Raw genomic sequence first — 21,707 nt, 5'->3', positions numbered from 1 at the left:
TTGCTCACTCTGGGTCAGTATTCCCAGCAACACAGTGCAGTCTTTTAATAAGTAGTTTCAATAAGAAAATTTTCCTTGAATTATAACTTTAAGCATTTATTTTGATGCCTTTCTCTTCGTTTTTCATCTTTTGTGGTACTGGTTTATGTTATTTTTCATGTCTTGTAATCATTATTTTAATATCAGCTCATTTGGAAATGGAAGATTACAATTTTGATCTCTTCTGTGGGTGTGTCTTTCTGGTATGCTTTCATTTTTCCATGGAGGTGCTCTTTCAAGATTCTCATTGTAATGTCCATTGATGGAAGAATGGGCAAAGAAGATGTGGTATATATACAATGGAGTATTACTCCACAATGAAAAAGAATGAAATCTTACTATTTGCAACTATGTGGATGGAACTAGAGGGTATTATGCTTTGCAAAATTAGTCGGTCAGAGAAAGACAAATAACATATGACTTAACTCATATGAGGACTTTAAGATATAAAACAGATGAACATAAGGGAATGGAAGCAAAAATAATATAAAAACAAGGAGGTGGGACAAAACATAAGAGACTCTTAAAAACAGAGAACAAACTGAGGGTTTCTGGAAGTGTTGGGTGTGGGAGGATGGGCTAAATGGGTAAGGCGGCATTAAGAAAGACTCTTGGTGGGATGAGCACTGGGTGTTATATATAGGAGATGAATCACTGGAATCTATTCCTGAAATCATTATTCCACTGTATGGTAACTAACTTGGATGTGAATTTTTTAAAAAAAAAATATATATTATTAAAACATTACAATTTAGGAGTGCCTGGCTGGCTCAGTCAGTAGAGCATGTGACTCATGACCTTGGGGTCATGACTTTGAGCCCCAAATTGAGGGTAGAGTTTACTTTAATAATAATAACAATAGTAGTAATAATAAACATTAAAATTTGAACATTTTTTTCAATAATACTTTAAGAAGAGATATTCAATGGGGGTGTGGGGAGAGGAGAAAATGGGTGATGGGAATTGAGGAGGGCACTTGTTGGGATGAGCACTGGGTGTTGTATGTAGGTGATGAATCATGGGAATCTACCCTTGAAACCAAGAGCATACTGTACACAATGTATGTTAGCTAACTTGACAATAAATTATATTAAAAAATAAAATAAATTTCTCATTGTAACATGGATGGGATTTGATCTCGATACTTATGCATTTTTATATGAAATTAATTTTCTCGGACTTTAAGGTTTCAGGAGCTTTTCTAACTTCACCAAGCTCCCTCTACTCCTTTTTTTCATATTGTGTTGAAAAATACGGTTTGCTTTCAGAAGTTTCTGGCTTGTCTCATTCTTTCATATTTTTCTAGACATTCTTTTATTTATTTATTTTGTTTCTATTATTCCTATCCTATTCAATATTGATTTGACATCTAGAAATTTTTTCTCAGAATGGGCCCTTTCCTGGAAGAGAGGCATGGTGGCTGGGGTGGTCTAGCTCCTTTGAACATTACCATGAGCCCCTTGCACTCACACTTCACTCCCCCCTGACCCAGATTGGACAAAGCCTCTCCCAGATTCAGCAATGGTTTTCAGATTGGCTGTCCGTCATTTCCAGCAAATACCTGTCAGCCATTTTCTCTTGTTCTCAGGTTTATAGGACAGCCTATTGCTTTCCTCTCCTTTCTTTTGTTCAGATTCTGATATTTTCAGGTCTTATGGTTGCTGTACTTTGTCCTCACCCATTTGTATTTTGGGTGTTTTTTAATCAAACGTTTTTGTTGTAAATGTCTATGGGCTTTCAGTTTTGATATATGGTTGCTCTGCTTTTAGATTCAGAGAGTTGGATTACTAAGCTGTTACCACCATCACTGCTATTGTCCCAGAATCCCTGAAAACAATTAGAATGGAGGAATTACTTGAAGTCACTTGCTATGATTAACCCTTTTATATTATTTATATGCTCACCTGCATTTCTAATCCTGGGCTGCCAGATTTTCAGGTTTTTCAGATTGCATACCAGGGGTGTCTCCAATGACCATGGCCTAGAACTTGCTGTTATATCATGCTTTGCCTTTTTTGGGGATACATCCCACTAAGTATAATTTAACTTTTTTTTTATAGTGCCACCCATACCTAACCAGGTGTTTAGGGCTATTTGTCCTTTCATTAAACGGCGCCAAAGGTAAATATGTTATACTAATTTACTTTCTTCTCTCTCTTACTGTCATGTATTTTCTTAGTGCTTTAGCATGTCCTCCTATGCTTAATCTTAAGTTTATGTCCAATGTTGGGTGAAGGCATGGGAATGGTCCTATATCTTTGTGTATCAGGCTGAGGGCCAGCTAGCTACAAGAAGACTTGATTTCACAGTTTTGGAATGTGTTGATATTTGGTACTTATATTTGGTAGATGGTGGAAGATCCTGGAAGTCTAACTTCAGGTAAAAAGATGTCACTATGACTTTGAGTGAACAAGGCTAGGACACTTTAGGCCTCCAATGTCAATGTATTTAATTATAGCACATTTATGTAGCACTTCCATTCTCCAGCAAGTTTAGCTCTTAAAAACCATGTTAGGTCAGTAGCTAGGGAAGGGGGAAGAATCACTTTTATCTTCCTAGATAGGCAACCATGTAGAAAAGTTCAATTTCGGGCTAAGTGAGAAGAGGCAGGTCACATTGACTCTTTCTACAACACAGTCAATTTTCAGTGGGTGAATTTTCCATGTTCTCGTTTGCTTCTCAGACTGAGTTTGTTTGCATGTTTGCATGGCATAGGCACAAACATGCACCTTTTCACATGCACACTCACATTCCCTACAGAAACCCTCACACTCACACTCACACACTGAACATTCACACACACACTGCACACTCACTCACACACACACCACATATGCTCACACTCACACCCACCAAATTCTCACACGCTCATGACACACACACACACACACACACACCATGCACACTCTCCCATGCTCATACTCATTCACATACTTCACACATACTTGCACTCACACTCACAACACACCACACCCACAGTCCCATATACTTACACACACCACATACACCACACATGATACACACAACACACACTTGCACACTAATACCACACACACCATCACACATACCTAATACAACTTCTCACACACATCACACACATGGTTACACTTGCACACACTCTTGCACACACACATGCACACACCCCATGTTCATCTGTGCAAAGCTTTCTGATCATTTCTCTCATTCTTTTTTGATGATGAGAAATTAGGAGGTGGTAACAATGATTATAACACCAGCCCTGTCTTTTGTGCTAGATATGGTCACACAAGGTCTGTTTTTACTTTTACACTGTCAACTCCTTTGCCCTTCACACAGTTCCACTAGACAGGCAGGATGCCTAAAAATGCTGAGGTCTCCCACAGAACAAAGACCAGAGGTCCACTTCCCTCTCTGCTGGGAAGCAGACATCCCTTTGTGGAAGGGAACCTCTGAGCAGGCCATCAATAGGGCAGCAAGTCAGGGCTGTTGAGATAAAAGCTGCTTTCAGGACTGAATTACCCTAAACAGCTCTGACACCCAGCAATCTGAGGGAGTTTTTAATGGTTCCTGTGATGACTCCTGTGTTGTGTTCTCAGCCACCCCCTGCTCCCCGAGGGAAAGTGAGTATCACATGAGCGAAGAGAAAGGTCACAGGAAAAACACTATCCTGAAAGCATAGCTATAAAAATTAAGTTAAGGGAGTCCTCAGGGCTAATTTTGTTATTCCCAAGTTGGCCTCAGGCTGGAGTTGTGTTAACAAAGTATTTGATAGGGACAGGGGTGTTGTGGACTCACCCATCTGGGGGTTACACTTTATACTTAATGGATTTGGTTTTGAGTTTCAAGTGGCAGGTGGGGGTGGTTCAAACACCAGCCTTGCCACATGCAGGCTTGAAGAGTTATTGATTTCTGCCCTTATCTGCTCTTGTCTGTGGACCAAGGGGAGAGAAGACAATTGTCTGGTGCTTGGCCATAGGGATTGTGTTAGTAGGGCTTGCTGCCTCCTGAGAGACAGCCATGGTGTGGGAGGCCAGAACCCCTCCATTATTGCTTTATTCTTAGTAGTGCTTGCTTATTGACTGGTTCTAAGTCATGACAGGTGAAATCTTTACAAGGCCGTTGTGATTGGAACACCTCTGATAGATGGACAGATGAAGTATAGGCAGCCCAAGTGGTCAAGTGATTTGGAACTAGAAAGAACAAATATCCTGACTCTGGGTCTGGGTCTTGGTCTCTCTAAGACAAATTGGAAAACAAAGACACTTGAGGGTGGGAAATACAGATGTCAAGGGCAGAAGGGAAAGTACTTGTGGAAGAAATAAGACCAAATGGTAGTCCAAAAAGAGAAGGCAATGTATCTGAGATGGGAGAACTAGAGAAAAGGAAAGAAGAGATACTTCTCTCTTTTTCCTGCCTATGATGCTGCCATGGTAGCTAGAGATGAGCACCATGATCAGCAAGCATGAGGAAAAGGCCATGAATATCATAGACATGTGTGTCTTGACATCATCAGGTGCTGAGTTAATGACACTAGTTGTGTATAGGGTCATTGGACTAATGCAGCAGTCATCTATAAAGAACACTTAGTTATGGGACTGGACCCTTCCTTGGGCTTCCAGCTATTGTTGGGTCCTACTTCAATCTGAATGAAGCCTCCTAGAATCAAGATCTCCTGCCTGCTTGTAGTAGAAACACCAATGACCAGAGACTCCTGCTGCTATCACTCAAACAGCAATGCTGGCTTAGCTAGGGAGTAGGTTTCCAAAGATTCTTTAGACATTGTACATGGCTTTTGGCTTGTCATCCTCCTGATGAGGAGCCAGGTATCTGGGTCACTCCCATCCTACCTGGCTTGCTCATTTCAGGCATGTTCCCCTTTTTCTACCCATCCTCTGCTGTGTCTCTGCACACTTCATGGTCAAGGCTGCTACAGTTTATGAGTTATAGCTATGTCTTGAGGGCCTTGGAGGTTTCTCCAGGCCATGCTAGCCTAAGAGTAAACCATAGGATGTTAATGGTGCTGACAAATAGTATTATCTGGTTCTGCTGTGACATACACTTGAAGGAACCTGAAGTTTTCTCTGTTAATGCCCCCACTGTTATAGCACATACACACCTACCACATATGCTATGCCACTGTCATTTCTGTCCCCTTAACTTGCTTTAATTTCTTCACAAAACATCACTATCTGCAGCTATGTCACTTGTACACTTGTTGTCTGTCACCCTTACCAGCATATAAACTCTAGGTAAGCCTAAGTGAGACTTAGTTGATATGTTCACTGCTTTGGCTCCAGGACCTACAACATTGCCAGTCACATAGGAGGAGGTTAACAAACCTTTGTTGAGTGAAGAACAAAACCATATAGAAAGAAGAGAGTAGACAAAATACCAGCCCCCAGACCCACTTGAGTGGTCAGAAGGAGATCATGCATGCTGAGGATACCGGCTGGGGTTTGGTGGAGGCACCGTTGGCCCTTTGTGTTTCTGTATTAGAATTAGAGCAATATGGGATGGAAGGATCCAGGGTAGTCCTGGTCATATAAATGGATGTTTGTTGAGGGGTATTTTGTCTCTTATCCATAACTGCACAACAGAAAAGAGGTAGGGTCCTAAGGGGCCAGGCACCATCTTCATATAGTCATCCACATACACAACCAGCACACACTCGTATGTGTACAACTACACCCACGTTACTGAAATGTAGGAAGCCCTGTGGTCTTTACAAGAATGCTTGAGTCCTACTCCTTAGCAGCGTGGACATTCCATTGACCTGATGGTTGATGGAATGTATCAATGGATAGGCTGAATGGACTAGTTAGTAGATCAAAATCAGAAATCCAGTTGAGGAAAAGAAATAGTCTTCTTTTTCAGGGAGCTATTCTGAGTCCTGGCGAGTTTTCCTGATTCTGTGGGGTTGCTGGACAAGTGCAAGCCATGTCTTAATTTCCTCACGTGTTAACATTAACCCTGCAATAGGATCAATCTGTCAATCACTTAAAAAATAATAATTAAATTAGTAAAATCTGCTCACATTATTAAGAAGATATTGTCAAAATTTATGATAAAAACTAAATCAGACCTCTCAGATCCAATCTCCTGAGATTTGTTTAAAAAAATTGTTCCTGGGGAAAGTTCTGGAGTCCTCATTAAGACTGAAATCTTGACAAGCTTTAAAATACTGAAAACACATTCAATTTATATTAATGAGAGGGTCTTTTTGGAGCAATCCTCTATGGCCCCACATAAGTCACTTACTTTTCTCAAATGAAGTTTGAGGGTTTTATTTGCAAACGGACAATGAGCTGGGTTGGGGGAATTGCCTGGACAAGAGGACCCAAATGCAAAATACTACCCCCTCTCCTTTTTCCACTTTAAGAGCGCAGAGCTGGGATTTGCTTGAAACTTTTGCAAAAAACGTTGAGGAAAATATGCCTAGAACACACACTTATGTATAAACAAAGGTGCACAGATCATAGTTTGGGGAGGAGGAGGAGGATTATAAATATACTGAAAATTTATAAAGGGCAACATATGGAGGGATGAGTAAACTGGCCCAATCTTTTCCATTATATATTTTAATAACGTTAATAACAATATCACAGGACTTTATGTCAGTATATTCTTTTGTACCCTTCAAAGTCTGTTAGAAGTGATCCCATTTGCTCACTACAATAGCCTGCTCAGAGAAAGAACTGTGGCAGTTCATTGTTAACCCTGCTTTACACATGAAGGGAAGCCTGGGACCCAGAACGTTTGATTCTCAAATTGCAGAGCTTTTGAGACCTTGGTCTCCAGGAATCTTTATCAACCCATTTATCATCTTGCACTCAGTGGGTGTTTCATGAATATTTAAGTGTCTGATAGGTTTGAGATCACTTCCAGGAATCTGCCCATCAGATTCCTCAATGAAGTCTCAAAGCTTCCTAGTGATTGAGTGATCTCTGGCACACAAAAGGCCGCTGCAGTAGGCTCTAAGGTGATCTCTGCCTCCTGGTAGTCACCTCTTGCTTAATCCCCCCTCCTCCCTGAGGGTGGATGAAACCTGTGCATTGCTTCAAAGTAATAAAATATGATAAAGGTGATGGGATATCATTCTCATGATTATATAAGACTATAACTTCCACCTTGCTTGGGGACTCCTTCTCTTTCTCCCTCTTCCTCTTCCTCTCAGGTTTCTCCAAAAACTGCCAACAATCACGTGAACTTGGAATAGAACCTTCCCTGATTGAGCTTTCAGATGAGACTCAGCCTTGACTAACACCTTGAAATTGCAATCTTATGAGAAACTATGGAGCAGACAACCCAGTTGAACCATGCTTGGTTTCCTGACCTACAGAAACTGATACAACAAATGTGTGTTGTTTTAAGTTACTGCATTTATGATAGTGTGTTATAAACAATAATCACTACCTAGCCACCCCAAAACTCCACACCAGCACTTTCATCGGCTTCTTCATCTTTTGTGTAAGTACCCAGCGTGGAGGGCACTGACTAGACTCTGTTCTTCCTGGTGCCTTCTCTCTCCTTCCTCCTTGGCTCAGTGATGGCCAGGGTGATTCCTTTTCCTCTTCGAGTAGAGAAGCAAGTGGGGAGGATTCCCTTATGTGACCTACAGTTAGTATTTCAGCCTTTCTCCTCTTAGTTTCTCTGATGAATTAAAATAAATCTCTCTGTCCAGGACTACGGAAGCTTTGCTGCAATAAGCAGAAAGCTGAATAAGCTCCAAGGGGATGTAGGGTTGTTTTGCAGGCTGACCCAGCAAGTCTGGGAGTAGGGTGATAATTAAAAGTGGTCTTCCCCCAAAACAAGTGCTTAATGTATTTGCACAGATGGAGGGGTCTTTTGCGTTCTGCTGGTCTTGGAGCTAAATGATCTTAATCAGGGTGTGCTGAGACCAGAGTTCCTGAGTCATTTGTGTCTCCCACTTATGCAACCTTTCACTGAAACAGGAAAAAAGGAACATGTCTTCTCCAGCCATCCAGGAGAGAGAAAGGCGGTGAATCCTCTCCTCTGCTGGCAGGAGTCACGGCCTGCTGTTACAGCATTTTGTCTGTAGCCTTGCCCTACTTCCAAACACCACACAGCATGAGACTGAGCATGTGTGAGGTGTTTTCGAGCCTGGGACAAGCCTGGGGGGGCGGGGTGTGTGTCCAGGACTGCGAAGTTCTGAAGTAACAATATCGATTCTTTCCTTTCTCAAAGGACACTAGATTTCTTTTCAAAAATGATGATCAGTTCAGTATAATTTGCAGTGCACTAATCTTGGATGAAGACCTCCTCACCAACCAGCACAGGGTGGAGCCAGAATCATGGAGCTGGCAGTGGGAGGGGGTTGCAGGGATCCTGTCCTAATTCCAGATACCATCAGAATTGGAAATTGGAAATGGAACTGGAATTTCTCTTGTGCCAAGATAGCAGTGGTTTCATATCAGGCCTATGTGAACCCAGCTCTGGGTGGTGCATTTTTCAAGAGTGGCGCTTTGGCTCACTCCCAGCTGCAGGCCCCACAGCGCGCAGCATGGGGCTTGGCAGAGAGCAGGCGTAGAGCACATGCTTGTTAAACTTGTTGAATTGAACTCAGGCCTACCTGATTTTTTTCCTGTTAGGATTGGGATTTGGGGAATTATAAAAGCACACTGACTAGAAAGTAATGATGTTTTCTGTGTTGAATACTGAGTTGAATCTCCTGAGTGGAAAGAGAAAACCGGTCAATCTGGATATGGCAAGAGCATTTCCCTTGCTGCGGTCAGCGGCTGGGTGGTTTTTGGGATTGCTCCCAGCGGGCGTGGGCTTACAGCGGGAAGACTTTGGAGTGAGCCAGCTGGAGTCTGGATCCTGGCTCTGTACGTGGTGGGGGGGACAAGTCACACACCCTTTCCTTACATCTGAAATGAGAAGACAGCAATGGCTCATACAGCTCACTTTGTGTCCTGCTCCCCTTTTGGCCTGTGACATGCATTCACTCATGTAATCCTTTCATCGAGCTTATGAAATATAAGCACTAATAATGTAAGCATCATTCTTTTTTTGACGCAGGGAAACAAAGGCATTGAAAGAAGGGAGTAGCTTAAAGTAAGTGGCAAAGCTGGGACTTGAACACAGGTAGAAGCATATGCCAGCGTCAAAATGGGTGACGTGGCGTGGGAGGTGCAGGCTTCTGGCATGGAATGAATGAGTCATGGGGAGGGGATGTACAGCACGGGGAAAATAGTCAGTGGTGTAACAGAGCTGCGTGCTGCCAGATGGCAGAGACATTTGTGGTGAGCACAGCATAGCGTAGGGAGGTGCTGAATCACTGCTGTACGCCTGAAACTGATGTAACTTTGGGTGGTGATTACACTTCAATAAAAAACAAACAAATAAACAAAGAAAAACCCATGGCATACTGCTTCCTGATAGTGATGTCTATCCTCCGGGTGCCTGGGGGTCTGTAAAGACCGAATGAAAGATGCTGAGTGTGCTTAGTAGCTGTGTACAGGTCAAAAGAGGCAGCCTGTCCAGAAACTGTTGCTGGTGGGAGCTCTGTAGGGGAGCAAGCCTCCTACTCAGCCTTCTGCTCCACTCTGCACTGTCACCAGGTCCCCATGCAAGCGACTTTCCCTTGGCAACCACGCAGGCCACCTCTTGGGGATGCTGACTGGGTCTCCAAAGTACAAAACCTCTTGTACTGAAAGAGGCTCTTTAACGTCAGTAATGGGGATCATGCATCACGAATTAGTTCCACGCCGCGTCTCTCCCTGGAGCACAGCCGCGTTAGCTCCCAGGAAAGGCGTTTGTGCTCAGATGAAGAGTGACACCACAGTGGCTGGGGGCCCGCAAACCTTGTTGAGGCTAGCCCTCCCTGCGTCATCTCTGGTTCCCTCGCTATAAATAGCTGATGATCTAAATTTAGTAAAATAAGAAGGAACACACAGCACTTGGTTAAAAAGCAGGCCTGCCGAACAGGAACATGGCCAGCCCAGAGGATTGTATATCAATGGCCCCACGCCTGCCCAAGTCGTAAGGAATTGCCACCCCCAGTAGAATGGGTGCTAAGAGCCTTCCATGTGCACTGACTGGGGAGGGGGGAGGGGCTTGCACAGAGGGACGCCAATTAGCTGCAATTATTGGCTTTCTGACGTGTCTGTGGGTACACTGTGTGCCTAGTGTGCTGTTTTGAGTATCAGTGAAGATGCAGATGTGCTCTGTCTAAGCAAAAGCACTAGAAACCGAGTTTTTCAGGAGAGATTCTTCTAGAAGACTAGTCAACAGTAGGATTCCTTTAGGACTTATTACAACTTGCCCTTCCACATGTTACCTGGCTTAGAAAATTTAATTTTTCAATATGATTTTAAAAAAAGACCATGTTCTTTAGCCTCTTTCACAAGCTGTATAACTGAAGGGAAGTTACTTACCCTCTGGGGGCCAATTTCCTCATCTGTAAAAGGGGGATTATATTACAGTACCAACTAATGAGACACTGCGTACAAAGGAGCCCAGCACAGTTCCTGACGCCCAGCACCACCCTGTGACTGATGGATTTTAGGTGTGTAAAGAGGCAAAGACAAAATGCAAGCCTTGGCATCTGAAAGATAAAAACTTAAAAGTATGCCATATGACGCTGAGCCAGCCTCTCACCTTCTCCACGCTTGGGCTCCTCATCTGTTTAAATGAGGCTGCCCTTTTAAAAGAGGGTTGTTAAACTTTGTTTCCCATCAGGCTTTTCTTGAGAGTTTTGTTAAACATGCAGAGTGTGAGCTCTCCTTTCCCAGACATCCAGATTCCACAGGTCCGTGGGGACCAGGAAGCTTCATTTTTAATGAGCAGCCCTTCTGGGTCCTCCCTCCCCTGGCAAGGTGATCAGAAGCAGATGGTGTGAGGATGCATGTGAGGAAACCCTGGGGTGAATCTGGGTCCCTGTCTCACCTAGGAAGTCCCAGATTCTGTCACTGCATTTCTGGGGAAAGCTGTTAACGATGCAATGAACCCAAGAGTCCAATCTGAGTCCCTTCGCGGTGGGTGGGGCTCCCTGGCACTTCTGTCCTGACTTGTTTCCTGTCCTCCCAGTGCCCTGGGGCCTCCTGCCTCCAAATATGGCACATGGTAAAGAGCTATGTGCCATATTCGGCACATGGGCAAAAGCAGGGACTCCAGCTTCCTCAATACCCCCAGGCCAGCAGGTGCCGACAAGCGACAGGATGATAGGATTTGTTTGGAATTGGACTGGGACACATTTATTTGGAGCTAGGTGAGTCCTGACTATTTGGGTGTGCCACTGAAGCGAGCCTGGCCACGCCTGCGGAGCCTGAGCACAGACGGCTCTGGTGGACATGAGAAGACAGATTGTGAGTGAGGGGCCGGGCCCTGGGAAGCCTGCCTTGCCACAATGCTGTCATCCCCAGAAGGGCATGCTTGGATCATAATGGCTCTAGCTACAAATTCTATTAACTCTAATAGTTGTTCTGTGGTGAATGGATAATGCATTTAGCAGAAATAGACTCAATCAATTTATATGAAACACATAAAACTTTCTCATTGAAATTGGCATCTGTTCTTGAATCATAGAAGCGTGTGTGGAAATGGACAGTCTGTTACCCTTTCTTCTGGGCACATTAGAAGCGCTGTGGGTTAATTGGGGAGACGGGCCAAGAAAGCTCTGGCTCCCTTACTCCACATCCCTTCTGCCCTTAGAACCATGGGGCTGTTGATGGAGAGGGACCTGAAGACTGTTTACTTCAAACCTTGAGGGTTTTTTTTTCAAATGTTTATTTATTTTTGAGAGAGAGAGAGAAAGAGAGAGACAGAGTGCAAGCAGAGAGAGAGGGAGACACAGAAGTTGAAGCAGGCTCCAGGCTCTGAGCTGTCAGCACAGCCAGATGCGGGGCTTGAACTCATGAACTGTGAGATCATGACCTGAACCAAAGTTGAATACTTAACCGACTGAGCCACCCAAGTGCCCCCAAACCTTGAGTTTCGAAAGAAGCAGTTTTCAGGGAGCCTGAGTGGCTCACTCAGTTAAGGTCTGACATCAGCTCAGGTCATGATGTCAGTTTGTGAGTTCAAGCCCCACATCTGTGCTGACAGCAGAGAGCCCACTTTGGATCCTTTGTTTCGCTCTCTCTGTGCCCTTCCCCTACTAGAGCTCTCTTGCTCTCTCAAAAATAAACACTAAAAAAAAAAAAAAAAAGAAAAAAAAAAGCAGCATTTTTTGCCTTAGCCCCTCTCCTCTGAGCTCTGCTCCTTGTGGGTTTGCTGACATGCCCCAGCTGTTAGATGAGGAGAGAGAAGGCCGTGCAGAGATGGGACCTGCCAAGACTGTGCACAGAGGTTTCGACTCCTGGTCCAGTGCTCTCTTCATGGTCCTGCCCAGTTCTAAGTGTCCCCCTCCCGCTTTGGCAAGAGATGTCTACTGAGAAAACAGTAAACCAACTGTCACTAAACACTCACAGGCAAGGTTATGATTTGATGCTAGGGCTCCATGAGTTACAGATACCTGTGCGCTGGGCCCATGGTTTGGGCAGACTCTTACATAAACTGAGCTGATTCCCTCTTGCCCTCCTATATAACATGGGAGCTTATGGGAGAATGAGAGAGGGGTAAGGAAGCTGAGGCAGGGTCACTGGGCCTTGGGGGTCCTGCCTGTCCTTATCTGGGCTTTGGGGGTAGGGGTAGAGCCTCTTGCACACTCATTACTGCTGAGAGACAGAGAGAGAGAGAGAGAGAGAGAGAGAGAGAGAGAGAGAGAAACTCTGCAGCTCTGTGATTGCATTATCCCAACCATTTGGTTAGTGTAATTGTATGTGCAAAGCTGACAAATGTAATTTCCCCAGACTTAATACTCACCCCATTTTCTCTCTGAGTTTCTTCATCTGATTAGCTAAAGTGACTCAGGCTTCCGAGAAAGCTTCGAGAAGCACCTGGACAGGCTTTTCCCTGCCTAGGTGCTCCAGTGGTTCAGCTCTGCCCCGTGGGCTTGGGGGTGAGGCAACCTCCAAACCTGGAGGTCAGGCCCTCCTCATGGGGCTGACTTAGGGGACGTGCAGAGTGTTCAGGGAAACCTGGATGTTTTGTGAGTACCTGTTTTCAAAAGGCCCGATGTGACCTTTGTGTTTCTAGCAGGTGCTCTCCTGTCTGCCAGGAGGAGAGCTGAGGTGCCAGCCCTTGTTCCAGCCCAGGGAAAACTGACAGCGCTGAACTTTGGGAAGACAATCTTGTTATTTTGTCTCCTCCATCAGCTGGGGGCTGATTTGTTTACTGGACATGCAGGCAGGGACTTTCGCCTGGGGTGCTCTCCTGCTCTCTTCCTTTTTGTGTTTATCTCTGGACATGGACACCTGAAGGAGCTTAGTTGGCTGAAAGAACATAGACTTCGGGGTCACATCTTGGCTCCATTCTTTATCGGCTGTGGGGCTCATTTCTCTAGACTACCTTCTTTTAAATTTTTTAAAATGTTTTTTAAATTTATTTTTGAGAGACAAAGAGAGACAGTGCAAGCAGGGAAGGGTCAGAGAGAGAGGGAGACACAGAATCTGAAGCAGGCTCTATGCTCTGTGCTGACAGCACAGAGCCCGACATGGGGCTCGAACCCATGAACCGTGAGATCATGACCTGAACTGAAGTCGGACGCTTAACCGACTGAGCCACCCAGGTGCCCCCTCTAGACTATCTTCTCATCCCACAGTGGTAATGACCGCAGCCACCCGTGGCCAGAGTGAGGACTGGATGGATTGGCCTGTGAAGCATCCCAGCCCAGGGTCATGCAGGCTCCTTGATCGCTCCTTCCCTTCCTTCCTCTCCCCACCACATCCCTCCCTCCTTCTCCAGAGGCCCTCCCAGGCCACCACCTGCTGGTTCATAGGCCACTCCTCCCTTTCCACCTGTGCTCTCCTCTTCTAGACTGGGAGTTCTTTGAGCACTGGACCTGGGTCTTGTTCTGCTCAGCATCTCTGAGCACATAATTGCCCACAGAGAAAGTGTGCAAGGACTGTGGTTGGGTCTAGATAAAAGCCAGGTGAGGGAGGGCCTCGGCATGGACTTGGGTGCCCATTCTCCCTGACCAGGAGGCTGAGTCTTGTGAGTGGACAAGTGTCTTGTGTGTGTGAGGCAGGGTCACCCTGGTCATCCTTCTTCTGATGAATCAGAGACCCTCCCAGCCCCCCAGCCACCATATACTGCTAGGGTTGGACGACAGGGTGGGAATGCGGGGTGAGAATGTCAGCAGGGGTAGGGGCCGGGAGCCTGCCTCAGCTTCTCCCTCCCTTCTTGCTCCCCAGTGTGAGAATGGGTTCCTGGGAAAGCACTGCCTCTGTGTCCAACTCTCTAAAGCCTTTCCAAGGAGCCTTCTCAGGCTGCGTGGGGATGTGCTTGCCTCAGTGTCCTCTTCCCTTGCAGTTGGAAGGGGGTCTGGAGACAGCACGCTGACCTGCTCCGAGGCTGGGCTGGGCAGGGCAGCAGAGGAAGCTCCAGCCTCTCAGGCAACCCCTCGCTTCTGATTTTAGTCGGAGGTGGCCGGTAGCGTTGCTACTTTCCAGCCACCACATGATTTCATTAGTCTGAGTGGCCACTGGGCAGACCCTCATCGATGAGCCTTTTAGGAACAGTAGGGATTATATGGCAATAAGCTGGGGAGATGACGGGGGGATGGCTGCTCCTAAGTGCTGGCTGCAGGGGAGCTGGCTGCCAACATCCGAGATCAAGAACTGAGCTCAAGCCTCAAGTGCCCCTGGGTCAATCAATACGTGTTTCCAGAGCCCCTGCCATGTAATCAGTGCTGGTGGAGAGGTGGGCCGGGGGCTTGCCACCATGTTTGCTGGACATGTCCTGAATTTATGGTCAGGAGGCAGTGACTGACCAGGGGCCGGGGAGTCCTGGAGGTCAATCCCGGGGGTGGGACAGTGGGGAGAGGCATCGAATGATGAACAGAAGGCCGCCTCCCTCACGTTAGCCTGTTTCGTGAATGACGATGAGGCAGAGTTGGGAAACAGAGAGAGGTGCAGGTTTCTTTCATGCGGGAAAATGAAAAGGCATTTTGAAGTGTTAGTTAAAGGTGAAGGGGGAGAGTGGAGAGATAAGGGGAAAAGCTCAGGTCTGGCCCCCGGGTTAGATCAGGCAGGAATCAGGCACAGAGAAAGCTCCACCTGGGGTGGCTTTTCAGGGCAGAGAAAGGAGGGGATTTCTCTCTTCAAAGACAAAGCAAAGCTGATATTTATGTAATAAGTTGAGAGTCAGTGAAGTTAGTGTGAAGGTATGAGCCTCTAATTCTCTTTTGTACTTTGAACTGAAAAAGGATTTCACATTATAAGTGGAAATTTTAAACATTTATAATTTATCTGTTGTTATTTTAATAAAGTGACCTTTTACAGGAAAAAGGGTGTGGCAGACAGTGCTACACACCTGCTTCTCCAGGTTACTCACCCTCCTCCCATTCCCCGGGCACGTGCCCCACTCCCATCCAGGGGGAGCCCTTTGACCTGCCGGTGTCAGGCCAGGGGCTTCTCAGCTCTGGGACGAGGTTCCTAGGTCTAATAACTGCCAAGGAACATCATACTGGGTTTGGAGACGGCTTTTAAGAGATTTTCTCCTGGTACAGAGAGTAGCTGAGAAGTCCACCATGGCTTAGGGCCAGAGGCAGAAGCGGCCTGGGTTCAAAGCAGTGAGAATCTTCATGAGAAGTCATACAGCCCAGAAGATGATGAATCAAACAGCTTTGGAGGGGAGCCACGCTTTGGGGAGATGTGTTGAACTTGAAGCTTTTGAGTCTTTACCCATGATGGGCTAGCCTGTCTTTGTGCAACAAATAATGTCAGCTTTGGGCCCAACCCTCTTTATGAGGTGAAGAAATCGGATGTAGGGTTTGCTTTGCTCAGTAAAGGGGGAGTGGTTTCCAGGGACCGAGCCGAGGAGAGGACACCAGCTTGGTTCTCCTGTGTTGGTGCTTGGGCTGGTGCCCCAGCTGCTCCTTTGCACAACTTCCCGATGCTCCATTCATCCAGGCAATAAGAGACCCAAGCAGCATCCTCTTGGAGCCCATAGCCAGGGTGTAGGTTCTGTTCTTTTTAAAGGTTGACTTTTTTATTCTTTAAACATCACTCCCCACCACAATCACTGCATGTATCTCTCTTCTGCCGTTTGCAACAAAAAATTACCCACATTTGTAAGTTGAACCCTTACCTGTAGGGTCAAAGATGGGGGTCTCTCTTGGTGTACTTTCCCAGGACTTCAGCTCCTTGTGTAGGTTTCTCTCAAACAGATTTCTCGATTTGGGTGCTGTATCCTGTGGCACCTTGTCCTCCCCACTGACTAGAATAGAGAAGACCCATGGGGTGAGTTAGGTGAGCCTATGTTTGAGACAGATGTGTACGCCCCAGGGAAGGTGGGAGAGGCAGGTGGGCTTAGGTTAAGGAGGGATAGTGAGGTCCGGGGTAGTCTGGGTCAGAGATAAGTGCAAGGGACAGGGTGAACTCACTGGTGAGGTAGCAGTCCAGGCTGATGGAGATATTGTCAAAAGCCACGGTGGCTCTGGATCCTTGCCCCCACCACGCAACAATCTGCAGCCAGAACCTGTATGTGTGTCAAGAGGAGTGTGTGTAAGGAACAGCCTGGGTTGGTCATTTCTCAGGATTCAGCATCTGGTGAATGTGTGCCGATACCTGGATCTTACAGTAGTTTTTATCAGCCTTACCTAATCTCAGAGCAGTTGTGAGAAGGAAGCAGTCCACAGCTCCCCCTACTTCTCCAGCACGGAGTACTTCCCTTTCTGAGGGATAGTGTCATATGTTAATCCAATTTAGAGTCTGGGGCTTGGCTTCAGGATGCTCTGAAACTCTGAGAATTCTTTCACTTTTTGGGTTTGGAGGGCTGGGCAGAAATGAGTGGACTTGACAGTCAGTGGGTACTCCCTGGTAGAGCTGAAGTCATTAAAATACTAAAATGCTTCTGTACTAACTGATAAAGAGCCATTGTCCTCCCAGGTGTCCCATGCTTGTTGCCTCATGTAGCCTGGCTCCTGTCCTCGTACCCTGGTTTTTCACATTATCCAGCAACCAAAAGTTTAACCCAGCCAGGGGGTCTCAAGCATCTGGCGTCTCATCCAGCATCAGTTTCCACTGGGGTTGGTCTGTGCAGTGCCTGACACGTTGTTAAATATTAAATAATTTGACTATTATCCCTGGGAGTTTGTAACCAATACAGGGCAGGATGTAAGTATTAACAGGAAACCCATCAAGGTTTCTTCACAGAGAAGGTAGCATTTCAGTCGGTTTTGAAAGAAGCCAAGGACTTGGAGATGTGGATGGGGGGCCAGGGGCAGTGAGGAAAGGGCATCTGTGGCAGAGAAAGTGGGGTGAGGGATGTGTCAGAGCAGGGCAGAGCCCCTGTGGCTCACATGTGAGGGTTGTGGAAGGACACAAAGATAGTGAGAGGCACGTGTGAATCACACACCGCATCAGGCTTCTCCACGAGCCTTGGCAAGGTCACAGTTGCCTCAGATTCCCCCAGGGTACACGGTCTGCGGATGAGTTCCCGGCTTAAGCCTGTGTAATGTGGGACACAGCCAGGCCTGGATTCTCCGGTGGCCAACAGGGGTCTTAACATTGTCATCCTGTTCTGTTTACAGCAGTTGCAGTGTTAGAGAGATGCGGCTCACAGGCAGTAAGAGAACAGGTGCATAAAGCCACTTGGGGATGGTGACTGGAAAGATTCAAGTTCCCAGGTGGAAGAACAGTGGGTAGGGGCCCCACAACCCACCTTTCCCATTCTCCTCTCTGGGTCACCGTCTCTGAATCTGTCATCCACAGGCCGAGGAGCCTGGCCAGGTGCTGAGCACCGTGAAGGTAGCTTCCAGGAGGCCGTGGATGCCTGAGCAAGTAAATTAGATGTGTGCACCCACTGAGTGTGGGAGAGAGGGACAAAATCCCTGTTTTGCCCTAACTGGGCCCTTCCAGGAAGGCTGCGTGGCCCCCCTCCCCTCTCTGCCCTCCTTCCCCTCTCTCTGCTTGTCCTTCCTCAGTACTGAGAGATTAGGGCCGCAAGGTTCTCAACCAGCCACTGGGCCTCTTAGCATGGAAGGCATGATGCACGCTGGGGATGGAATGGTTTCTAAATAGAAGAGTTTCTAAAGTGCTCTGCAAGGCAACGGCAGTGGCAGCTGCTGTTTAAAAGAGTTTGATTGACACCAGGAATTGCACATATTTTGAGTCAGGAACACTCCTAACAATCAGGGAAGACTCAATCAGATGTCGAATCAGATGTAAACATGCAATGCTGCCTCTGTCCGCCCAAAAGGCCACACTGCCAGCCCTTCCCCAAATGTTCCAGACTCCTGAGGCTGCAGGGAAGGCACAGGGGGAATAGAGGTGGCTCATGCTGGGGTGTGGGGAGGGCAGCGTTGAAGCAGAGGCAGTTTGGGAATGGGGTCAGGGGATGGTAGGTGTTGGGGCAGGGAGGGCACAGCAGAACCAATCTGGCAGTTTCTTTTCTGTGGGGGGCATTTATCAAGAGGCCAGATGGCCACGAGGGTCACCCAGATCCAGGATTCTCTGGCTGGATGGTACCTGCTTGTGTGTCTCTGGCTGAACTTCACGTGAAGAAAAGATTGTTCCTGGTTCTGCTCCCCACTTCCTGCTGAAGATGTGTGAGACCTTCTCAAGGCACTCGGTCTTTCTGGTCTTTCCTGTTGTGTTTCCCCAAAAGTACAGATACAAGTCATTCTCCAGGGTCAGCCATGGCCTCAGGTCTGGAGTTCTAACATATACGAGATGGACTGATTGGGGAATGAGGGAAAGTTCTGGCATGTACCAGGTGGATGATGTCTATGGGAAGGCAAGGTCCATGCCGCATGCCTGCCAGGATTACAGGGGCCAGGTGGTTCTAACAAACATATAGGTACTCGACTGCCCTTATCCCAAAGCCTTAGCTCTGTATGGAGAAAGAAATTCGAGCTCCTCTGGCCAGAAGGGCTTAGCCCTCCCTCTTCATGGGCAGCCCAGTCAAGGAGAAGGGCAGAGCCAGCTCTTTGGGGCTCCTCCAGCTCCCTGATCTGTGCTATTTAAGAATATGGCAGCTGAGCTCTTTCTAGCCTTAGCATGGATTTCGCTCCCTGCCCCTCAATAGTTCACACCTGCTCAGCTCTTTCAGTTTCTCCGAAACATTTTTGATTGCATGGGTTATTGTTGTTTTCTCTCTCTCTCTCTCTCTCTCTCTCTCTCTCTCTCTCTCTCTCTCTCTCTCTCTCCCTCTCTTTCTCTCTTTTTTTCCCCAGTTGGTGGGGCTTGGGGTTTGTCGATATAACAGACTTGGCTAGAGATCTTGGTTGGAGCCTGTCTTTGCCTAGAGAACACACCCCTTGATTCTGTCTTGCTCAGCTTTACCCAGAGGCTTGTTGAAAATTGGCCTGCGGGGGTGGGGAGAGGATCGTGGGAGGTGGCCACTGGGGCAGGGGGCCAGGTTTAGAGAGGACAGCCTTGAAATTGGGTGTTTCTTAGACTCCCTGGGTAGATCTTTGCATAGGAAATGCTGAAGCTGCTCATGCAGAGCTCAGAAAATGCGCAGCCTAGTTCAGACAACAGACTGTTAATGGACAGTGAATATAGTGCCTTATTTGCCACACTGCCAGCCTTAGGGATTGACAAACCTAATTAAGTTCACTTAATGATTTTAAGTAGCTGACAAAAAGGTGTGTGTCTGAATGTGGACTGAGGGAATAGCAATGCTTTAGAGAGAGAGCAAGAAAGAATGGCCGGCTTGGGTAAAAAGCATTTATTTAACGGATGGGCACCACATCTTAGATTCCTCTGGACCATTTAGTGGGCTCAGAAGAGGGGGAGCGTTCCGCATCCCTTTTCGCAGCTGGGGCTTGTCTGGGCTCTGGCTGCTTAGGAGAGAGCTGGCAGATACTGCTGAGGAAAAATGCTTTCTCCAATTTCTCACTGCGCACTTGATTTGCTTGGCCAAAGTCTTCTAAAATGGACTGTCACAAAGCTCGGGTCATGGTATGCATTTCTATTAGAATAATGTATGTGATGAAAAAGCCCTGCTGCATCCATCCTATTATCTGCATAACTGACTTCAGCTACCAGTTGAAGAGGAGGGGCCGATGGCCAGCTTTGGGTTCCTGGGACCAGCCTGGCTGGGACCAACATGGCCAGGGCTGGACATTGTGCCCTGCCTGACTCTATAAGTCTTTGGCTCTGGCACAGTAAAGTGGGCCTGGACATTAAAGGCCAGACTCAGTAGTTGGGAGCACCCTCTCTTCCTGCTCAGCCCCAACTCTCAGAAGTAATTTACCATCTTCTGATTTGGTTTTCCCTCTGGGCATAATGACAGCAAGAACAGTGAGGAAAAGTCTATACAGAGTGATTCCAAGGTTGCCAAGGGCCATAGAGATCTTTCACAAAGAATTGGCTTCTGTGAGGGAAACCTTTGTGGTAGAAGAGGGGAGAAAATGAGTGTTCAGCCAAGCTGAGCAAGCACGGAGAATCACTCACACCCTTCAACAATCTCAGTCCCAGGCTTCCAGGCACTGGCTGGCTGTGACTCATGGTTCTGGTCCCCACATTTGCCCTGGCATGCCACCAATCTGAAAGGCCATCTGCCACAAGGGTGTTCCACCAGACTTCAGGGTGGGGAGAAGCCCTTCTCTGGCAAGTTCCCATTTTGATCTTTCATTTTCTCATTCTGGGTCATGTATATTAAGCTCTGCCTGGGCCCCAGGAGCAACTGGGCATCTGGAGGGCTATCCAGAGCTAGGAGGAACCCACACCCAGTCTTCTTAAGAGACTGGGAAGTTCATTCCACCTTCTTCAAGACACAGATTTTTCTAACACTGGCCTCTTCCTCTTCTCTTTGCTGCTGTGTCAGCTTATGGCTTTGAGAGCTGAGGTAATGCCAGAGATGGAGGTGCCCTCCGTGGTGAGAAGACACAGTAAAAGGGTGGCTGCAGGTTTCCTTCCATCCTGACAAATATCTTTTTGTTTTTCAAAAAAATTTTTTTCTGTTTTTTATTTATTTTTGAGAGACAGATAGAGACAGCATGAGCCAGAGAGGGTCAGAGAGAGAGGGAGACATAGAATCTGAAACAGGCTCCAGGCTCTGAGCTAGCTGTCAGCACAGAGCCCTATGCGGGGCCCGAACCCACGAACTGTGAGATCATGACCTGAGCCGAAGTCAGACGCTTAACCGACTGAGCCACCCAGGCGCCCCAACAAATATCTTTATGAGGTTGAATTAGCAGCTTTCTCTGCTTGGTAAGGGCTGAGTTTCAAGTGGTAGAGTGGAGTAAAGTCTGGGCTACATACTTCAGAGGACTCTGGGCAAGTCATTGAAATTTGTTAGGCATCGTCTTTTTTTAATTTAATTTAATTTAATTTAATTTAATTTTATCTTATCTTATTTTGTTTTTAAAAGTTTATTTATTTATTTATTTTGAAAGAGAGAGAGAGAGAGAGAGAGAGAGAGAGAATGAAAGAGAAAGAATCCTAAGCAGGCTCCCAGCTGTTAGCGCAGAGCCTGACATGAGGCTGGATCCCACAAACTGGTAGATCATGACCTGAGCTGAGATCGAGTCATGCTTAATTAACTAAACCACCCAGGCACCCTGGCACCATCTTGGATTTAAAAAAAAAATCTACATAACATGGGTATTTTCACAGTGGAAGCTTTTCTTTAGCATCAGAGGTTCTATTTCACTGTTCCTTATATACATATACATA

At 46.6% G+C, this 21,707-nt stretch overlaps 1 protein-coding gene across 1 annotated transcript in view; it reads right to left on the bottom strand.

The window, feature by feature from the left end:
• The window catches only part of ALK (ALK receptor tyrosine kinase), a 662,031-nt gene that overhangs the window by 62,190 nt on the left and 578,134 nt on the right, over positions 1-21,707 (bottom strand). Inside the window, exons 10-11 of the mRNA XM_029938017.1 lie at positions 16,466-16,560; positions 16,171-16,299 (exon numbers count right to left, since the gene is read on the bottom strand). Coding sequence (XP_029793877.1) covers positions 16,171-16,299; positions 16,466-16,560 — 224 coding nt within the window. The remainder of the gene's footprint in view (positions 1-16,170; positions 16,300-16,465; positions 16,561-21,707) is intronic.

The sequence above is a fragment of the Suricata suricatta genome, chromosome 4 (genome assembly GCF_006229205.1).
Source record: "Suricata suricatta isolate VVHF042 chromosome 4, meerkat_22Aug2017_6uvM2_HiC, whole genome shotgun sequence".
NCBI lineage: Eukaryota > Metazoa > Chordata > Mammalia > Carnivora > Herpestidae > Suricata > Suricata suricatta.
The sequence above is the reverse complement of the archived record's forward strand: the minus strand, read 5'-3'. Positions and strand labels throughout refer to the sequence as shown.